This window comes from Meles meles, chromosome 14 (assembly GCF_922984935.1).
Source record: "Meles meles chromosome 14, mMelMel3.1 paternal haplotype, whole genome shotgun sequence".
Taxonomy (NCBI): domain Eukaryota; kingdom Metazoa; phylum Chordata; class Mammalia; order Carnivora; family Mustelidae; genus Meles; species Meles meles.
In genome coordinates, this window is record NC_060079.1 from 19,259,612 (window position 1) to 19,277,303 (window position 17,692).

At 36.9% G+C, this 17,692-nt stretch overlaps 1 protein-coding gene across 4 annotated transcripts in view; it reads right to left on the bottom strand.

Moving 5' to 3' along the window:
* Positions 1–910: 910 nt before the first annotated feature.
* Positions 911–17,692, bottom strand: part of TRPC4 (transient receptor potential cation channel subfamily C member 4) — a 203,984-nt gene continuing 187,202 nt past the window's right edge. For all 4 annotated transcript variants that reach the window (XM_045978497.1, XM_045978498.1, XM_045978495.1 and 1 more), the window contains 3 exons: positions 7,299–7,340; positions 7,083–7,172; positions 911–5,378 (listed from right to left, as the gene is read on the bottom strand). In XM_045978497.1, the coding sequence (XP_045834453.1) occupies positions 4,656–5,378; positions 7,083–7,172; positions 7,299–7,340 (855 nt within the window). In that variant the 3' untranslated portion in view covers positions 911–4,655. The remainder of the gene's footprint in view (positions 5,379–7,082; positions 7,173–7,298; positions 7,341–17,692) is intronic.

The window sequence follows — 17,692 nt, forward strand, 5'->3', positions numbered from 1 at the left end:
ACATGTAGCCAATGTAAATATTAATGAGATATTTTGCTTTGTTTTCATACTACGTCCTTAAAATCCAGTGTGTGTTTTACACTTATAGACATTTCAGGTGCTTAGTAGCCATATGTCAATAGTAGCCACCACATTGGACAGTGCAGCTCTGGAGGAAGCTGATGGTTTTCCTACTGGTAAATTTCACTGGCAGAGACAACTTCACTCTTTGCCAACTCAGTGACAGCATGACCCTATTAGGCCCTGGTCTCATCGTCTCAATCTCATGTTAGCTTCATATTTTCCAGCTCTATCATTTTTAATTTGAGAAGGTTTAATTTTATTTCAGACATTTTATTATTACCAGACTGTGTATAGAATTATCACAGAACCTATAGTTGAAGTGAAGATGATGAACTTACCGCTTCTTAGAAAATGGTAAGATGCCAGCTTTTTAAAAAAATCCGTGAACACAGTTTTGTAGGGAGCAAAAGGTAGTATCTTCCGAATTGGGCTGTGGAAAGTTTGAATGACTATAAATACTTTCTACTGAAGGAGAAAGCAAAGAAGACAAAATTAAAAAAAAAAAATTCATTTTAGTTGAGACATTTATGACCTGGTATCTCATCTGAATATCTACATGAAGAATTTTTCTTTAAGCTCCAACTCAACCACTGAGTAGCAGGGTAAATTTGGAGAGTTGCCATAAATGCCCTGAACCTTTTATCTCTCCAGAGATAAATGCCTCCATTTATTTCTGGAGAACTTATTTAATATATTCCAAAATATTTTCTAAAGTCATGTGATAACATTATATAAACAAAGTTCATTGTAATATATTGTGAAATAATTAGAATAATATATTTGAAATTGAATTTAAGGAGATTTATAGAAGGTAATTTCTAAATGTAAATTACTAGGAGGTCTGAATTTTGGAGAGTATAAGACAAAGAAAAAATATAATAAAGCTAAACTGAAGAAATTTTCCAAATGGGGAGTATATTCATAAATTTAGCTTTTTAAAAATTTAAGTCATTGTAAACATATTGATAGGGTCACACAGATGGTTTTTGCTTAGCTGATTTTTAAGAGTTCTGTCTAAACTGTTCTGCTACAAACACAATTCGTTACAACTAAGAATGGACAGATTGCAGGGCTTGATGCCTACTCTTCAACCAAAAGTCATGGGACTGGACAGTCATTTACTCCACTAAATCCCAGAATTGGTAAGGATTATTGAATATTAGAAGAGTGCATTTTTATATCACTGGTTATTTCTTCTACACTGACCGGGAAATTGACTGCTTCTTTGAGAATAATATGAGAATTTTCCTTTTTTCACACCTGGAAGGTTATCCAAGATATTTTCATTGTTTGGATTTGCGTGTTCAATTACTGAAGTATGTTGAGTTGCTATCCAGGTCAAGGCAAGAAAATGGGTGTGCTTTTGCAATATTTTAATTGCCAGCTGATAAATAAAATATCTAATTTAAGAAAATTTGATATACAAATATCCAACTTATGAAACAGTTACATTTTGAGGATGATTATCACTTTGAAAAATAATTCATCATTTTACAAAATAATTCACTACCATTTTTGTCTATTTTTACATAGTCAGTTTCCCTACTGAAGTTGATACAGAATTATTTACACAGATATTTTCAGGAATACATCTGTTGCAAATGGTGAAGTACATCTACATAGCATTTTCTCTTATAAATGGGTTTTCCAAAATAGGTGATAAGTGAAGTGCTATGAATATAACCTATTCTATTAAAGTTAAACTGAATTTTTTAGACATTCTTGCACCTAACCTGGCAATAAATAAGTAAAGATTAGCAACAAATAACAAGGTCAAAATGACATGAAACATAGGAACATTATTTATACAAATGAAGGTGTGATGTCAAACCTCTCTTTGGTGTTTAGGAATTTATGTTAATAGAAATATGAATGGAAATGAAAAGAAACCCCAAATTACTCATTTAAAGACCTCAAAAAATATCATCCTTCTATTTTGCAATCTGCTGTTTTATGTTTTCTTATTCTTTCCCTACTCTTCATCTTCATTAATGCTACTTAATATCACCTTCTATTCAGAATAATGTTCAATCCTAGGACATATTATACTAACAATATCTGATATTTTGTTGAAACTTATAAATGCATCTGTCAGTGACATCTGAGGGTTGTTAAAAACCATCATTTTCAGAACATGAGAAGGAGGGGGTTACTGGCTCCAAGTAAATCCCTCTGTTATCACTATGTTTCCCTGTAAAATATCAGCACCCTAATCCCTGTTAGAAAAAATTCCTGGGAACATATTTTGTTGTTGTTGCTTTTATTGTCAGTGGTGGTATTTGAAGGAACAGAAGACATTTGAAATTAAATTCTGGAAATTATGTATAATGAAGATGTGTATGATTTTTTACGTTGGAAATAACAGTATTAATAACAGAAGCAGCAAAATAGAATCATTGGAAAACAGTATCGAGAATAGGTCTGTGTTCCCTTACTACTGAATGTCTGTCCGACTTAGAACAGTTTGGGTGTTTGGCTATCCCCAGGGCTTATTGTGAGTCCTAACATACTTGAGATAAAGGTGTGCTTGAGGCAGTAAGAACAGGCATTAGCCCTATTGTTTCTCCAAACCTACCAGACCCATTTCCCTATCCCAAGGACAAAACCAGACTTAGGAAAGAGTAGTATCTCGGTGCCTCTGGGTTGTAGCTTATTTGAAAACTAAAATCTAGTATTTCCAGTTGAATTCTGATGTCTCATACCAAATATGTATTTTAAATCTACTAACTTGTATAATACGATTGGGTCTAAAAAATCACATGTATCTTTAATTTTTTGCACTCCTCTTGCTTTACAAGAGGGAACACAGATTTATGGAATTTACCAAACTCTTTCTTTCTCATAATACATACTTTCAGAAGTAGCAACAGTAACCCCTATAAGTGGACATTTTTGCTTAGTCTGTTTATGTTTTGAGAGGGAGTACAATTGTAATTAAGGGTATGGTCCTGGAGGACCCATCATAGCTCCATCATTAGCTGTGAACCTTCACCCAGTTAGTGCTTGCCTCGCTTTCGTCATCTATGAAGTGGGGATAAGAACAGGAGCTCCTTCAGAGGATTGTTGTGAGTAGTACATAGGTGTTGATTCTCGCACTGCATATAGGACAGTGAATAGCACTGATACTGATATTATTCCTTATTTTACTGTTACTGATATTATTCCTTATTTTCCATGTATGGTAATCAGAAACTATGCAATTTGGGGTCAATGCTAAATCATGTACAATTTGTCTAGTCCATGGAGGTAGTTTCTGAAGTAAAAAGAACTCAACATTTTTCTAATGATTTGAAATACATGCTAATTGTATGCGGTGAAGGAACTTCTGTTTCCATGGTGGCTCATATAAACACAAGTTATATAACTTAAACTTTATGAAGTTTCCAGTGCCTTTTCATATCAGGTAAAAACACGTTGTTTTTAGTGATTCGTAAATGAGTGTAATATAATCTAGATTACCTTGAAAACAATAGAAGAAATAAGTAATTAAGAATGTTGTCCATCTGGGGAAAGCTTTACATCTGTATCTACTGCTAAAATTAATAATGATTTTGGGTGAATTTAATTTTAAAGAAATATATACCAGCCACTGGGAGAAAGATGAGGAAACCATGAGGATTTTGTACTTCTTTTGAATCACAACAATGTCACACTGATTGAAAATACAATTGAACTTTGCTTAGATTTAGAGTTTAGAATGAATTTATTTTCATCTGGATATTATGAGAATGCAATCATTTTGCTTTGTTTAAGGTGCATTAACTATTCTAATTTACTGTTATTCTTTTTTAGCACTGAGAACTTTTGCCACGTTTTGAAATTCTGTTAGTCATAAAGCCTGGTATTTATAATGGCTAGCAATTGAACCCAAAAAATGTCATTAAAAAAAAAAAACTTGAAATAAAACTTTTATCCTGACAAAATCTCATTAAAAATCATCAATTGTCAGTACTTATGAAGACAAACATTTATTTTACTTACTGAGAGGAAAAATTGGGCCATCTAAAACTCCAAAGTAGACCTGATTTCCATTTTAAGAGGGAGTTTAATCCTGACTCCATGAGAAGAGGGCTTGCTTACTTTAATTTGTGCTGTGATTATTTACATGGTAAGAAATAATTTGGTAATATTTGTGTATTAAAGCCACACTATAAGGCTGCCTGAAAAGTCCTTGATGAGTAACCATCTCTATAGACCCTAAAAAATTATGAAAAGCTCGAATATTTCAGCTACATTTTTTTTTTGCATATAAAAATATCTATCATAGGAGTCAACTACCACATGAATAAGTTGCGTTTGTTTCAGTTGAAAAGAGAGCTAAAAATTTCCTGTGGACTATTGCAACAGTACAAGAATACACGGTGCATTTATTAACGACAACCAAAAAAATGGGTAAAACAAATTGTGAAAGCAAAAGCTGGTTACAAAACCAGGGTTTCTGAGAGCCTTTGCCTCAGTTAAACATGTTACGCATTACTATGCCATAGTTGATGAATGATATAAAGTGTAAGTTAGCTTTTGCTAATTCTCCCCCTCCCCAGAGCACGATGGAAAATATCTATATGCACGACCAGCGCTTCCTCCTTCAAGTGTCACAATCTGGTGGTCACGTAATCCTCGTGGCTGACTGTGTCTGTGAGGTTTCCGTCATAGTCTATGCTGGAGTCTTCTTCCTTCTCATGCTTCTCCTTGGGTATGATTGGGACGGTGTCTTCCACCACCACCTTCTCCGACTTGAAGGAACACACTCTCTTGCCCACCTGTAAGCCCAGGGTGTCCGTACTGCGTTCTCGGTGGTCTACTAATATACACTGTTCACTGAGGCCGGGGATGTTCAAGTCACCCCGGGAAGCCAACCCTCGAGATTCCAGTTGAATATTTCTCTCCATTGGTCTTTCGGCCTGTTGACGAGTGACTTCTTCTGAAACAGAGAAGATTTGGTTTGCATTTTGCTCAGCAGCGTTTTGTTTGGATCGTCTGTGAAATAACCCGAAGTTTTTGATATCGGTCACAAAATTCACTTTTCTCTGCTTCTCCCTCGGGGGCTCCTGCATCACCAGGGCCGAGCCGTTGCTTATGTTGTGTCTTTCCGAGGCAATGGCGGCTGATCGCGGGTGAATCAGCGTGGTTAAGTCGAAGAGGCTGAAGTTCTTTCTCCTGTCCTTGCTGCTGCCCTCGTTATCGCTCTTCTCATCCGAGTCCGCCGAGTTGGAAGACTCCTTCGTGGCCTGAGCCGCCTGTACTGTGGAGAGTTTGCTTCCTCGTAGCAACCCCAGGACCTCAAAGCGGAAACTGGAAATGTCTTGCTTTAGTTCCTAAGTAAGATGTAAAATGACGAAATTAGCTTAAGACCTAAACAGACAGACGTTAGGAACCATCATGAGCACGCTTCATACATGGTTCTGATGTGTTTTCACTCATTTTTAAGAGCGAGGATTCCGCTCTGCTGTGATTGTCTCCCTGGTACTGGAGTCATTTTGGTTCCTGCTAATTTCCCTGTTGGAGTTCTGTAGTAACGTAGAGACTCCCTGAGCTCATGCAAAAGGAAACAAGGGTACGTTGGATTTCTGGGGGACTGCAGCTTCAAATGCTTCCTCTCCAAAAGCTTCATCTGCTTTCAAGGCACCTCTTGTTCTCTCAGGGATGCATTTTTAAAAAAGATTTTTAATATTAGCACATTTTGTTGTCCCGAAGGCTATCTAAAACAAAATAATTACAGTGACGTCTGCCCTGCTGCGAGCTGACAGTTACCTTCAATAGTTTGCCACCTTGGAGTTGAATTTATCTCAGCATCTGGGTGAGCTACTAAATCTCACGAATTGCTTCAAATCAGATAACATTTCTTAGATTCATCCTTCACTTTTATCTTTTCTGGACAACTGAATTCTCAGTAGTCCTAATCTTCTCGGACAACTGAATGCTCAGCCCTAACCTGACCGTGGCCTTCCTGATGGCCTCCTGCCTCCAGCCAATCTCCCAACACACCATGAATCATTCAACTACAAAATTGGGATGTTGTGGCTGCAAAGAATATTTCGGATCCCGGACAACTTCCAACCTGTGCTTTACATTTTGCAGTTCATCTACCTTTTTATCAAAGCAGCTGCTTATCTGTATTCTCTTGTCGGACCTGTTGCTTTTCACTGTCCTCTGGAGGGTTTTTTACTTGTTTTTGCCTCTGTGATCTTACTGACTTCGCTCATTCTTCCAAAACTTCTAAGAACTCAGGCAGAATAGCAAAGGTATTTTATACACATGTGAGAGCATTATATATATTATATATATTCCACCTATTTCTTCTGATAGAATTAAATAAAAAAATAAATAAAAAGAGAGAAAGACTAAGTGTGTAAGCTACACTTAGTTGCAAACCTTGAATTTTCTCCTACCAAAGCTGTGCAGAGCACAAACAGGGTTTTCCTTGTTGCTTTTAGCTTCTTAGTTACTAAATATTTCAGGTTCAGAAATCATATTGAAATTTCAAAAACTACAGCTCACTCATTAGAGTGCTGGTAGGATCAGCAAGTTCAAATGCCACTGGACTCTAGGGTTTTCTCTGCCTCCAAGTATAAGTGCTTTCCATATTTCAGATTGTGCTTGAAAACAATATATTTTGAAAAGAAACTTCACCACTTTTTTTCTTTTTAATAGTTAAACAGCCTTGAATTTAAAAGTAAGAAGGGGCGCCTGGGTGGCTGGGTTAGACAAGCGCCTGGCTCTTGATTTCAGCTCAGGTCATGATCTCAGAGTCATGGGATTGACCCCTGTGTTGGGCTCTGCTCTCAGTGCAGGGAGTCTGCTTGAGATTTTCTCTCTCTCCCTCTGCCTTCCGCTCTTCATTCTTTCTCTCTAAAATAAATCAATCTTAGAAGGAGGTGGAGCAGGGAGAGGAGGAGGAAGACAACACCTGGGCTTGCTAGAACACATGGCTGAGTTTCCAGCTCTGATTTTAAATGTGCTGTGTCTGGTTCCATGCTCTGCAGAACTCGCCTCTTGGTGATGAGGATGAAAATGATTACCTTAAAGTTCTCTTCAGTCAGCCCTTCTTCAGTTTTGGCATCTCTGATCATTGCGGCAACGTATCGCTTTACCAGGTTCCTCATAACCTCCTGAGGTATGTCAAAACACAAGAATTGATATTCAGTGCATAAATATGATTTTTCTCTTGAGTCACTTCTTCAGAGGAACTATAGTTTATTTTAAGGCAAATTTCAAGATACAATAGAATAACTTACTTGATATTGGTGATGTCTTCTCAAATTATCAGCAGCTCGCCTCTGAAAAGGAAAGAGGCATTGACTTTTCAGTTAGAGTGATATATTAGCATTTTGGAAAATAATTCATTGTTCTTTTAATTGAGATTATATTTATCCTCACTTCTGCAAAGTGAAAATTTTACTAGACAATGAACAATAGCTAAAGAGTGCTTCACATGAATCAAAAGAATGAATGAACCAAAGCAATGAAGTGCAAGGTTATACTCTCTACAGCAATTAACATATAGACCAACTTAATATTGATGGGAATGTTGTTCATCAAAGGTGACAGAGAATTAGATAATCATAGCTGATATGTACTCCAAATTACTTGAAATAATCTAAGAGACACAGATGAGACATATCAAATTAAAAATAAGAGAAATATCAAATAAAAACAAAAATTCTGTATAGCAAAAAGCTCATATTATTACAATATGGAGGTTTTCATAAATATCAGTGTAGCAAGCTTCAGAATTTAGCTCCGATATGCAACATGTAATCAGAAACAATGTTAGACCACTAACCCCCCCCAACATTAATTTCAGTCAGATGTACATTAAAAGGGACTTGCTGCTTTAGTTAGGTGGTTGGATTTAACAAAAAAATAAAAAGTTCTGCTCAAACATCGGGCTCATAAATTCATCATTTAAAAAAATAAATGTCTCAGCTGTCATTTTGAAAAAATCAGAATGGTTTGGGAATGCAGCTAGAGATAGCACAGAGGAGTGATTCTGGAGTACAGAACAAAGAGAAAGGATGTTTAATGACTAAAAAAGAGTCCATAATAAATTGAGTTAAATAATAAAAGGCACTAAAATTATATAATTGCAGATTTCATGGGTATTCTGAAGATACTAGGAAAAAAGCTTCATAATCCCCATTTTGTGCATGTTGAATAAATATCAGTATTGATTCTTAAGGAAGAAAACTGACCTAATTAAAATAAAAAATATTTCTGTAATAAAGGAATGAATTTGGTAGATTGTGAGAAAGCAAAGAGATAACATATCTAGAGTTTAAATAAATCTTTTGATCTTATTCCTTACTAAATACTTAATCATAGGCTGATAAAATGGAATTTTAAAAAGAGTTGTGAATACATCACTGTGAAATGACATTAGGAAAAAAATCAAACAAGACAAAAGAAACTCTTTTTTCTCTTTAGGGGAAGAGGGGAAAATGACTTTTTCACTGGCTGGCCAGGAGAATAGACTTGTGTTTCATGATTATTAGTGACTTTTAGGAACAGTTGAGACAATGCTTAACTTCCTAAAAGCCACTAATTATTTACCATTCAGTTTTACACAAATCTTAAACAAATTTTCAATATGGTATTTTGGTATTATGGTATTCATTAAGATGGGAAGTTTGAAACTTACTACAAAATTAGAATATCTTGGAAAAAAGAAAGCATGGGAATTTTATGACTGAGCCACAAGATGGAGGTATATGACTCCTATTGAGACATAGCTCAGCTGAAATCCAAGACAAAAATCACTTCTATAAGGACACAGGCCTTCCAGATCTCCTTAAAGTTATTTCAGGTGGACAGAAATACTAAAACAAGCTATAGACCAAGTTCTTTAACACTATCACTATAAATATTGTACAGGATACCCATATTCCACAATTAAGTAGATAGAAACTCTGAATTTGGTATAGAATTTAGTCAACTCCAGTTTGATTACTTTGGGCTTCTTCTATTGCATTTTGTTATTCTGTTTTGATCAAAAAGCCAATAAAAAGTAGTCAGCAGAGAGCAGCCTGAAGTCAAGATTTAACTTTAAATTTCCTTAATGCAAAATTAAAGCTAAAAATGACAGAATCAGAAAATTACAAGTAACAAGTGAAAATTATCACGACGCATTTTAGTATTGATAAGAGCACAGACTGTCTTTTCTTCAGCAGAGCCTGCTCATAAACACATTTAAAAATTTTAAAACAAATATAAGAAGATCAAAGATTATATTTTAAAAACTAATCTGAGATTGATTTTTGGGGGGAATTTTTTTTTTTTTAAGAAGCAAAATAGTCTGACAGAGAGAACATAGAAAAAAATTTCCTATGATTATTTTCAGGAGCTATTCCTATCCATATCCCAGATTTAAGCATAAATTAATATAGTTAATTGTTTTTGCCAAACAGTGTTCTTACACATCTACATAGTAATGCTGCACAAATATCTGTACTCTTGTGAGATTATATCAGCCAACCGAACTCCAGTATCCTAGGAAAATAAGAACTGATGAAGCTAATCATATTCTGGATAACGAAAACAGAAGTGAATGCAATAAATTCATCAAATGATGACCACTAAATTTTGCAGTTCAGATATCTCTCCTGTCTATGTAATCTCTCCTTTTCTGGTTAGCACCACAGAACTGATTCCTATTGACCATTACTATGATGCCCACCTGTCTCTACTTTCTTACTATCTGGGAGATGGTAGGTGTCACTTTAAGAACATGTACATAGGGGGTCACACCTGCGTTTGAAAGTGACTGAGTCTAAACAAGGAATTATCTGAAGTCCTCTCCCATTCCCGTTTTTTATTTTGCAAGGTAAAGTTAAATGCACCAGATTTTGAAGATTAAATGAGATAAGAGATTTAAGACATCTATCACTAATGTTAACTAGTCCCCATCCTCTTTCCATTTTTCCCCTTTTCACTTAATAACATGATTTCGTGCAGTTTTTAAAAAATATTCTAGAGCCATAAAACTTGTGAATAATTTGACACATATCAGGATTACCCCAGAGGAAGTAAAAGAAGATGTAATTTTCCCTCTTTGTGTCATTTGCTTGACATTTAAGGCTTGAGGGCAACATTTTATTTAACTAAAGAGCTGAATGCTTTTAACCTAGGCAGTAGCGGTGTGGAAGTAAGAAATTTGTATTTAAATAATAGCGTGAGGGGAGGCTTTTAGTAACAATGGATATATGTAATGCAAATTCTGTAGGTATTTTTGTTTTATTAAAACTCTTTTTTTTTAGAGCAATTTAAGGTTCACAGCAAATTTGAGTGAAAGGTACAGAGATTTCCCACATATTCCCCACACATGCAGCCTCTCCCATGATCGATGTCCCCAGCCAGAGTGGTACATTGTTATAATTGATGAATGATTATCAACCAGAGTCCATAGTTTACATTACCATTTACTCCTGGTGTTGTATACGCTTATGGGTTTGGACAAATGTATAATGACATTTATCCATTATTATATTCTCATACGGAGTATTTTAACTACCCTAAAATGCTTCTGTTCTTTGCTTATTTATCCCTTCCTCCTCTGCCCCCACAACCTCAACCTCTGACAACCACTCATATTTTTATTGTCTTCATAATTTTGCTTCTTCCAGAATAGTATATGTTTGGAATCATACAGTATGTGGCTTTTTCAGATTGGCCGCTTGAACTTGGTAATATGTATTTAGGTTTCTCTATGTTTCTGCATGCCTTGATAGCTCATTTACTTTTATGACTGAATAAATAATATTCAACTATCTGGATGTACCATAACTTATTTATCCGTTCACCTACTGAGCTACATCTTGGCTGCTTCCAAGTTTGGGCAATTACGAATAAAGCTGCTATAAACATCCTTGTGCAGGATTTTGTATGGACATATGTTTTCAACTCCTTTGAGTAAATGCCAAGGAGTGCGATTGCTGGATTGCATGGTAAGAATATATTTAGTTTTGTAGGAAACCATCAAACTGTCTTCCAAAGCAACTTACCCTTTTGCATTCCCACCAGCAATGAATGAGTGTTCCTGTTGCTTCACTTCCATACTAGCATCTGGTGGTGTCAGTGTTCCAGTTTTTAGCCAATTTAATAGGTGAGTAACGCTAGTCAGTTATCTTTTTTGAGGTCCCGAAAGTGTTTTAAATATCCCTGCATGATATTGGATTTTTGCTGTGACCTCTGTGAATCTTCCTTTGTGGATTCCTTTTTCATGAATCTTAGCTTGTAGGGCCAATTTAAGATATATTTATTAGGTGGTTATCACTCACGGCAGAAGCTGCAAAACCCAGAGATGAATAAAACATACTTTTTGCCCTTAAATGGCTTATAGTCTACTAGGTAGGATGCCAAAAATGTCTAGAGATGAAGGCAAAAAACAAACAAAAAAAACAAACAAAAGATAAGCAAAACCATGGGGAGCCTTAAGAATGTGTTTTGAGTACAGGGAAGAAAAAAGTAGTATTGGGCTAAGGAAAGAACCAGCAGCAGCCTTCAAACAGGGAACAGGATTTTAGATTGGACTTGAAAGAATCATGGGACTTTGACAGAAGCACAGACATTCCGATTTGCAGAAGATTGGAATATGGTCAGCAATATGCTGGTGCTGGAGGGTGAGAGACATGTTAGGACCATTTCCACCAGTACAGTTGTGATGTGCTCTGATAATCAGAACATAGGGGCTCATGTCGGAAAGTTAGCATGGGTTTTATGCAGAATCTCAGAAAGCACAATGAATTCAGTGGTTGGTAGGCACTGGGGTTTTGACAAATTGAGTGATATGTGATAAAAGTGGAACTTCTGTGATAATCACGTGGCAGCAGTATTGGGTGGGAAAGAGGAATACGGAGAATCAGTACATAAGATATCAGTTGGGATGCTGGTACAGAATATCACGGAAGGGTAGAACTGGTGTGAGCTGAACCAATGGCGGTGGGAATGAAAAGGGAATGAAAAGGGAAGCAAGGGTCACAAGAGGATAAGAATGTGGAGAGGGAACAGAAGCCCGGGGACTTGGCAGCTGGAGTGAGTTTATGAAGACAAAAATTTTTAGTCTAGCGGCTGAGATGTTGGTAATACTAAAAAATAACAAAGAATTCCACTTTGGTTATTCTGACAGAGGACATTAAAGTAGCAATACCACTGTCTATTTTGGATTTGGGGGGAAGGCTAAGACTAAAGGAAAAGATTCGAAGAGTATATGCCCAGATGCAATAGTGTATCCAACCACAAATCCACGTTTCTCAGGATTAACACAGGAAAACTACTGCGGACAATACAATCACTGATAATTTGTAAATATATCTATTAAGAATGCATATAATGGCTCTTTTTCTTTTTTTAATTAGCTTTCTTAGGCTAACACTAAAATTAATTGAATTGTCTAATTTCCCAGGATCTACCAAAGGCCAAGGGAAATCAGACTGGCTTTTAAATTTCGATACAGATCTATTGTTTATTAGAACCAAACCCCCAGGGGGCACCTGGGTGACTCAGTGAGTTAAGCATCCAACTCTTGATTTTGGCTAGGTCATGATCTCTGTGTCATGAGATCGAGCCCTGTGTTGGACTCCATGCAGGGTGTGGATCCTGCATAAGAGTCTCTCTCCCCATCTCCCTCTTCCTCTGCCCTTCCTTGCCAAAACAAAACAAAACCCCAAACCAAAACCCCCAAAGAGTGTTCTAGTCTCATTGCCTCATTTATAAGTAAGGCCCACAGAATTGAGAGAGTTGAGTGAGTAACTACAATACCACAGTGTTCTCCTGGCAGTGCCAATTCTATATCACTAGAACTCACTCTTTTTTTTTTTTTAAAGATTTTATTTATTTATTTGAGAGACAGACCAGACAGAGATCACAAGTAGGCGGAGAGGCAGGCAGAGAGAGAAAGATAGAGAGAGAGAGAGTGAAGCAGGCTCCCCACTGAGCAGAGAGCCCGATGCAGGGCTCAATCCCAGGACCCTGAGATCATGACCTGAGCCGAAGGCAGAGGCTTAACCCACTGAGCTACCCAGGTGCCCCTAGAACTCACTCTTTACACTTTGCTCTTTCGATCAAGTACTGTCAAGTAGATACTTAGAAACATTTGAATACACCTGCTATGTATTCTATGATTTTGCCTCCTTCTCCCAAAACATCTTAATTTGAGGGTCAGCACCATTAAATACCGGATCCATATTTCTTTGAATAAAAATGAGTAAGCACAGATGCATAGGCTATATGTTGTATTAGTTTCTTAGGCATGAAATACCATAAACCGTGTGGGTCAAACAACAGAAATTTATTGTCTCATGGTTCTGGAGGCAAGAAGTCTCAAATGAAGGATGTTGGCAGGGAACTATTCCTCTGAGACTGAGGCTAGAATCCTTCCCTTCTTCTTCCTAGCTTCTCATGATGGCTCTCAGTCTTTGGTGTTCCTAGATTTGCAGCTGCGTAATTCCATTCTCTGCCTCTGTCTTTACAAGGAGATCTCCTTGTGTCTCTCTGTCTTCGTGGGGTCATGTTCTTATATGGACTCCACTTCCTTAATGACCTTTCTGAACCCAATTACATCAGCAATGACCCTATTTCCAAATAAGGTCACATTCTGAGGTCCTGGAATTTAAGACTTCAAAGTATTTTTGGAGGGGGACACAATTCAACCCATAATATATGTACTCTTTGCAACAAACATAGTGATAATTTTTGTCAGTTGGTGACATTATTAAGTATTATACAGTAGAACTATGATCAACAATGGTAGCTATCTTTTTGTAGGGTAAAGATCACTTGACTTTCATAGGCATTTACTCTCACAGGGGAAGGTATTACATCCTGTAATCATCACTGGAAATGACTGAGAACAGAGTTGACCGATTTGTGTTAAAAAAATAATATAGTAGTTTGGAGAAAGATGTGCATTTTAAGTTAGCAGTTTTCTTCACAAATTATGTCTGAAATCTAGCAGTGTATGCAGAATGTTCCTTGGCAGGATGGCTTGTGCTCAGGCGCCCAAGGCACACGTGTGTGCCACATCGGTGTACCTCAGATTTTGCAGGTTCCTTTTGATTTTGGGGGACAAGATAAAGGCAGTATGTGTGTGGATCACAGAACTAGTGATAAAGGAAAAGACCAAAGGAACTTCTGCTGCTGCAAGGGAACTCCACATTTCCATAGAAGCTCATGCGGCCTTAGAGCATGACAGGTTTTGCTACTGGGAAAGAAAGGGATCTGGGGAATCAGCTGTGACATTTCTCGCTCTTTATCTCCCATTGTCTGCAGGTCCACCACGTGGAGTGTCGGGCACATTTCCCCCTTTCCCGAGCTGGTTCCCTGCAGTCAATTGTCAGTGCGTGGCTCTTTCATTTCCTCTAGGGTTTTGGTCTATCACTGACTTTGAGCCCATGAATTTGCCTTTTATCCTTTGCTTTGCTTGGTGAATCCCTTAGGGGCTGCAGCTTGCTGTGCTCTTCTCCTTTTAAAAATGAAGAAAAAGGCAAGGGGGCGATTCCAAGATGTGATCCCTTTTTGAAAACTGCAGTTTGGCTCATTTACAGGTGAAGCTATGTATTGTTTTCTATAAGCACACTTTTTAAGCATATAAAAACAAATGATATAAAATGCTTGAACATTGCCTTGTCAAGACAAATATTCAGGGTTTCACTCTTGAAACACCAAGAACATCACGCAATGCATTCTTCCACATCCCTTCCTAGGAAAGTAAACTTAATAAAGCCCCAGCCAGCAAATTTTACAGAAGTAAATTAGAGGTTGGGACGTACTCATGGATGAATACTTTCGTATCGGTAAGATCTGTTGTTAAACCTACCGGAAGTCATGAAGATTAAGGAATAATTCATTTTGATAAATTAGCACTAAAAATACAGTCTGAAAAGCATGTACTATTAACATTTTCCTCTGGTGATGCTAGCTGGTGTTAATCCATTCATTGTTTCTAGTTCTTTGGCAGTGGCTTAACTGAGTGTTTGTCTGTGGCAACTGGTCAGGCATGAGTGTTCCATCTGAGGTCCCAGAGCTGAGTGCTGCTAAATGACCCTAACAGACATGGTGTTTCATGTTTTCCTCCCTATGCTGTCCTCAGGAGAAAATCAGAAAGTGGAAAATATGAATCTAAGGGAGTTAAAATAATTTTTTATCATTTTGTCCAAAGACCTCACATGTTTTAGTTCAGCATATTGATCTATACCTTAAACATTCCATTTTAGAAAACTGGTCTATGGCATTGAAATGTTTCATATCAATTAAACATTTTGGCATTAACATATTTTTACTTTAATTAAATAATCTGGGCCTCTTGAGCAACAAGTGCAAATGTTGATTTTGTTTTTGCTTAAAAAGCTGTGCTAGATACCAGTGGTTTCTTTAGCTGGAGTTTCTAATTAACGTTACAAGGAAATGCTTGTTAAAGTAGAAATTCCTGATAATTTCTAGCACGTGTTAAAGTCTAAGAACGAGTGTTTTAATATGGAGAAAGGTATTTGCTGATAAAATGGTGTTAAGCTAAAAATTAGACAAATAGTAATATTAAAAACCAAAAGCTACAACATGTTTCTTATTTTACTGACCTCTCACTAGGCTGCCCATTTGGTGGGATGTTCATAATTTCCCAGGGACAAGCCATTTCTCAATAATGAGTTTGCTTCCTACAACAAAGGTTTTGTTCAATAAAGCATTTCTGCTTCATTTATGTTTTCCCCATAAAGCATTCCCAATGAAAGGTTAATTTATCTGGAACTCCCGATCACCCCTAAAAGGAAGTCCAAAGTTAAAAAAAAAAAAAAAAGTTAATAAGTTTTCAGGGCTAACTGTATCAGTATTACCCGGAAGCCGTAAATAGCCAAATAAGATCACCAATGATGGGCTCCTGGAGAGTGGCCAGTGCAGCCACCCTGAAGAGCCCTGGTCTGCCTGCTTGTGTGCAGGGAATGAGCACTGGCATGACATTTGGACAGCTGCTCGGTGACCAGAGTCAGTAAGTGAATCACAAGGTGAGAAGGTTAGAGAAAAGGCCTCAAAGAGTGCATAAACTCTACCTTCAGCTGAGCTTCAAATTTCTGCTTCACAAATGTGGCCTAAATATAAACTAGTTGAGAAGCAAACAGAAGGTAAACCAGCCTGTGAAACAAGGGCTTTGAGATATAGGAATCTGAGAGGCAGCTGAGGACAATGGCAGGATCTGCAAAAGCTATTGAGAAAAATGAAAAGACGAATACACAACGTGGAAGGTATCATTGCATCGTTATTAGATTTTTCAGGAATCAAGAGGGTGATGGAAAACACACTGGTTTGGAAAACAAAAGACCCAGGTCTCCCCCACACACTGCCACCAAGGGATCTTAAAACACTAGGCAAGGTAAATACATTCTCTTTGAGAGGAAATAGTTGAGTTAAGTGATTTCTAAGTTCCCTTTGAAGTGTAATGTGATATTCTAAGCTTAGAATGACAGTACAGTGACTGTCATTGGTACTTAAAAGTCATCTTTTAATTAATGGAAATGTATATATCTTGTCTTCATTTGTCTACACTAATGAACTGTCAAGAGGATTAACCAAACTGAAATGAGTTCACAGCAGAATCAATTAATTTTTGACATTATTTTTTCATTTAACTCTTCTATTGATATTACCCAGCCTCCTTAATTTACTTTTCCTTTATCTTATATTTTTCTTTATAAATAATACATATTACTTTTTTCCATCTAAAATCTAAATGTATAAAACTCAACTACAAGTATGCAAACCAAATATTATGTCCTTCCTATTCTGGAAATGCAGCTAGACAAAGAGCCAGTTTATAGGATTGAGTTTGATTAGGCTGGTGCTTGTTCAAAACCTTAGTGTGGTGAAGAAGAGGCAAGATTGAGAGTGGGACGGAGTTAGGGAAGAGAGACATGACTCACAATATTTATTTAGTTTGTCATAAATTCCCAAAGCATAAAAATATCCATTATGGAAGGTTAGTAATATATACATGGCTAAGGAGAGAGGAATGGCTTGAGGTCACTCAGTTAATTGGGAATTCTTTTTCTGTGCATAAGCTTGGAGCAAAATATTCAAATTTAGTCAGAGACTTAAAAAGAAATTTGGCTCTTTGGAGACCAGTAATGTATAGAAAAGAAAGCTTTTTAACTTGTGCCATTTACCCTCTCCCTCTGAAAGGTGTGAATCACTGCTTTAATAGGAAATCCCAAATGAATGTTAAGCCCTTCTTTGCATCTAAGAAATGATGGTAACATATTCTTAACAATGCGTCAACAGTGGGAGGATTCTGGAGGTTGTGTGGGGGGACTTGGAAGTCAAGTTCTTGAGTGGTTTTCTATTATTTCGTGGCAGCACAGATGGATCTTCTAAATATTAGAGCAGGGCCCCATGTCTTGGTTACAAGTTCTGTGGCATCTTAAAACCCAAGATTCTCTCTCTTATGGCCTAAAATCAAATCATTACAGACAAATTTCTTTTGTGTATGACCTTTATTTTGGGGCCCAGAAATTCTTTTGGAATCAAAATAACTCCTATGAGAGATCGTGTAGAACTGTACTAGCCATTGATGTCTTTTCAGGGATTGATTAAATAAAATTATTACGGATTTAAGAGTAAGATGTGAAAAAGGAGAACTATATTTTAATGT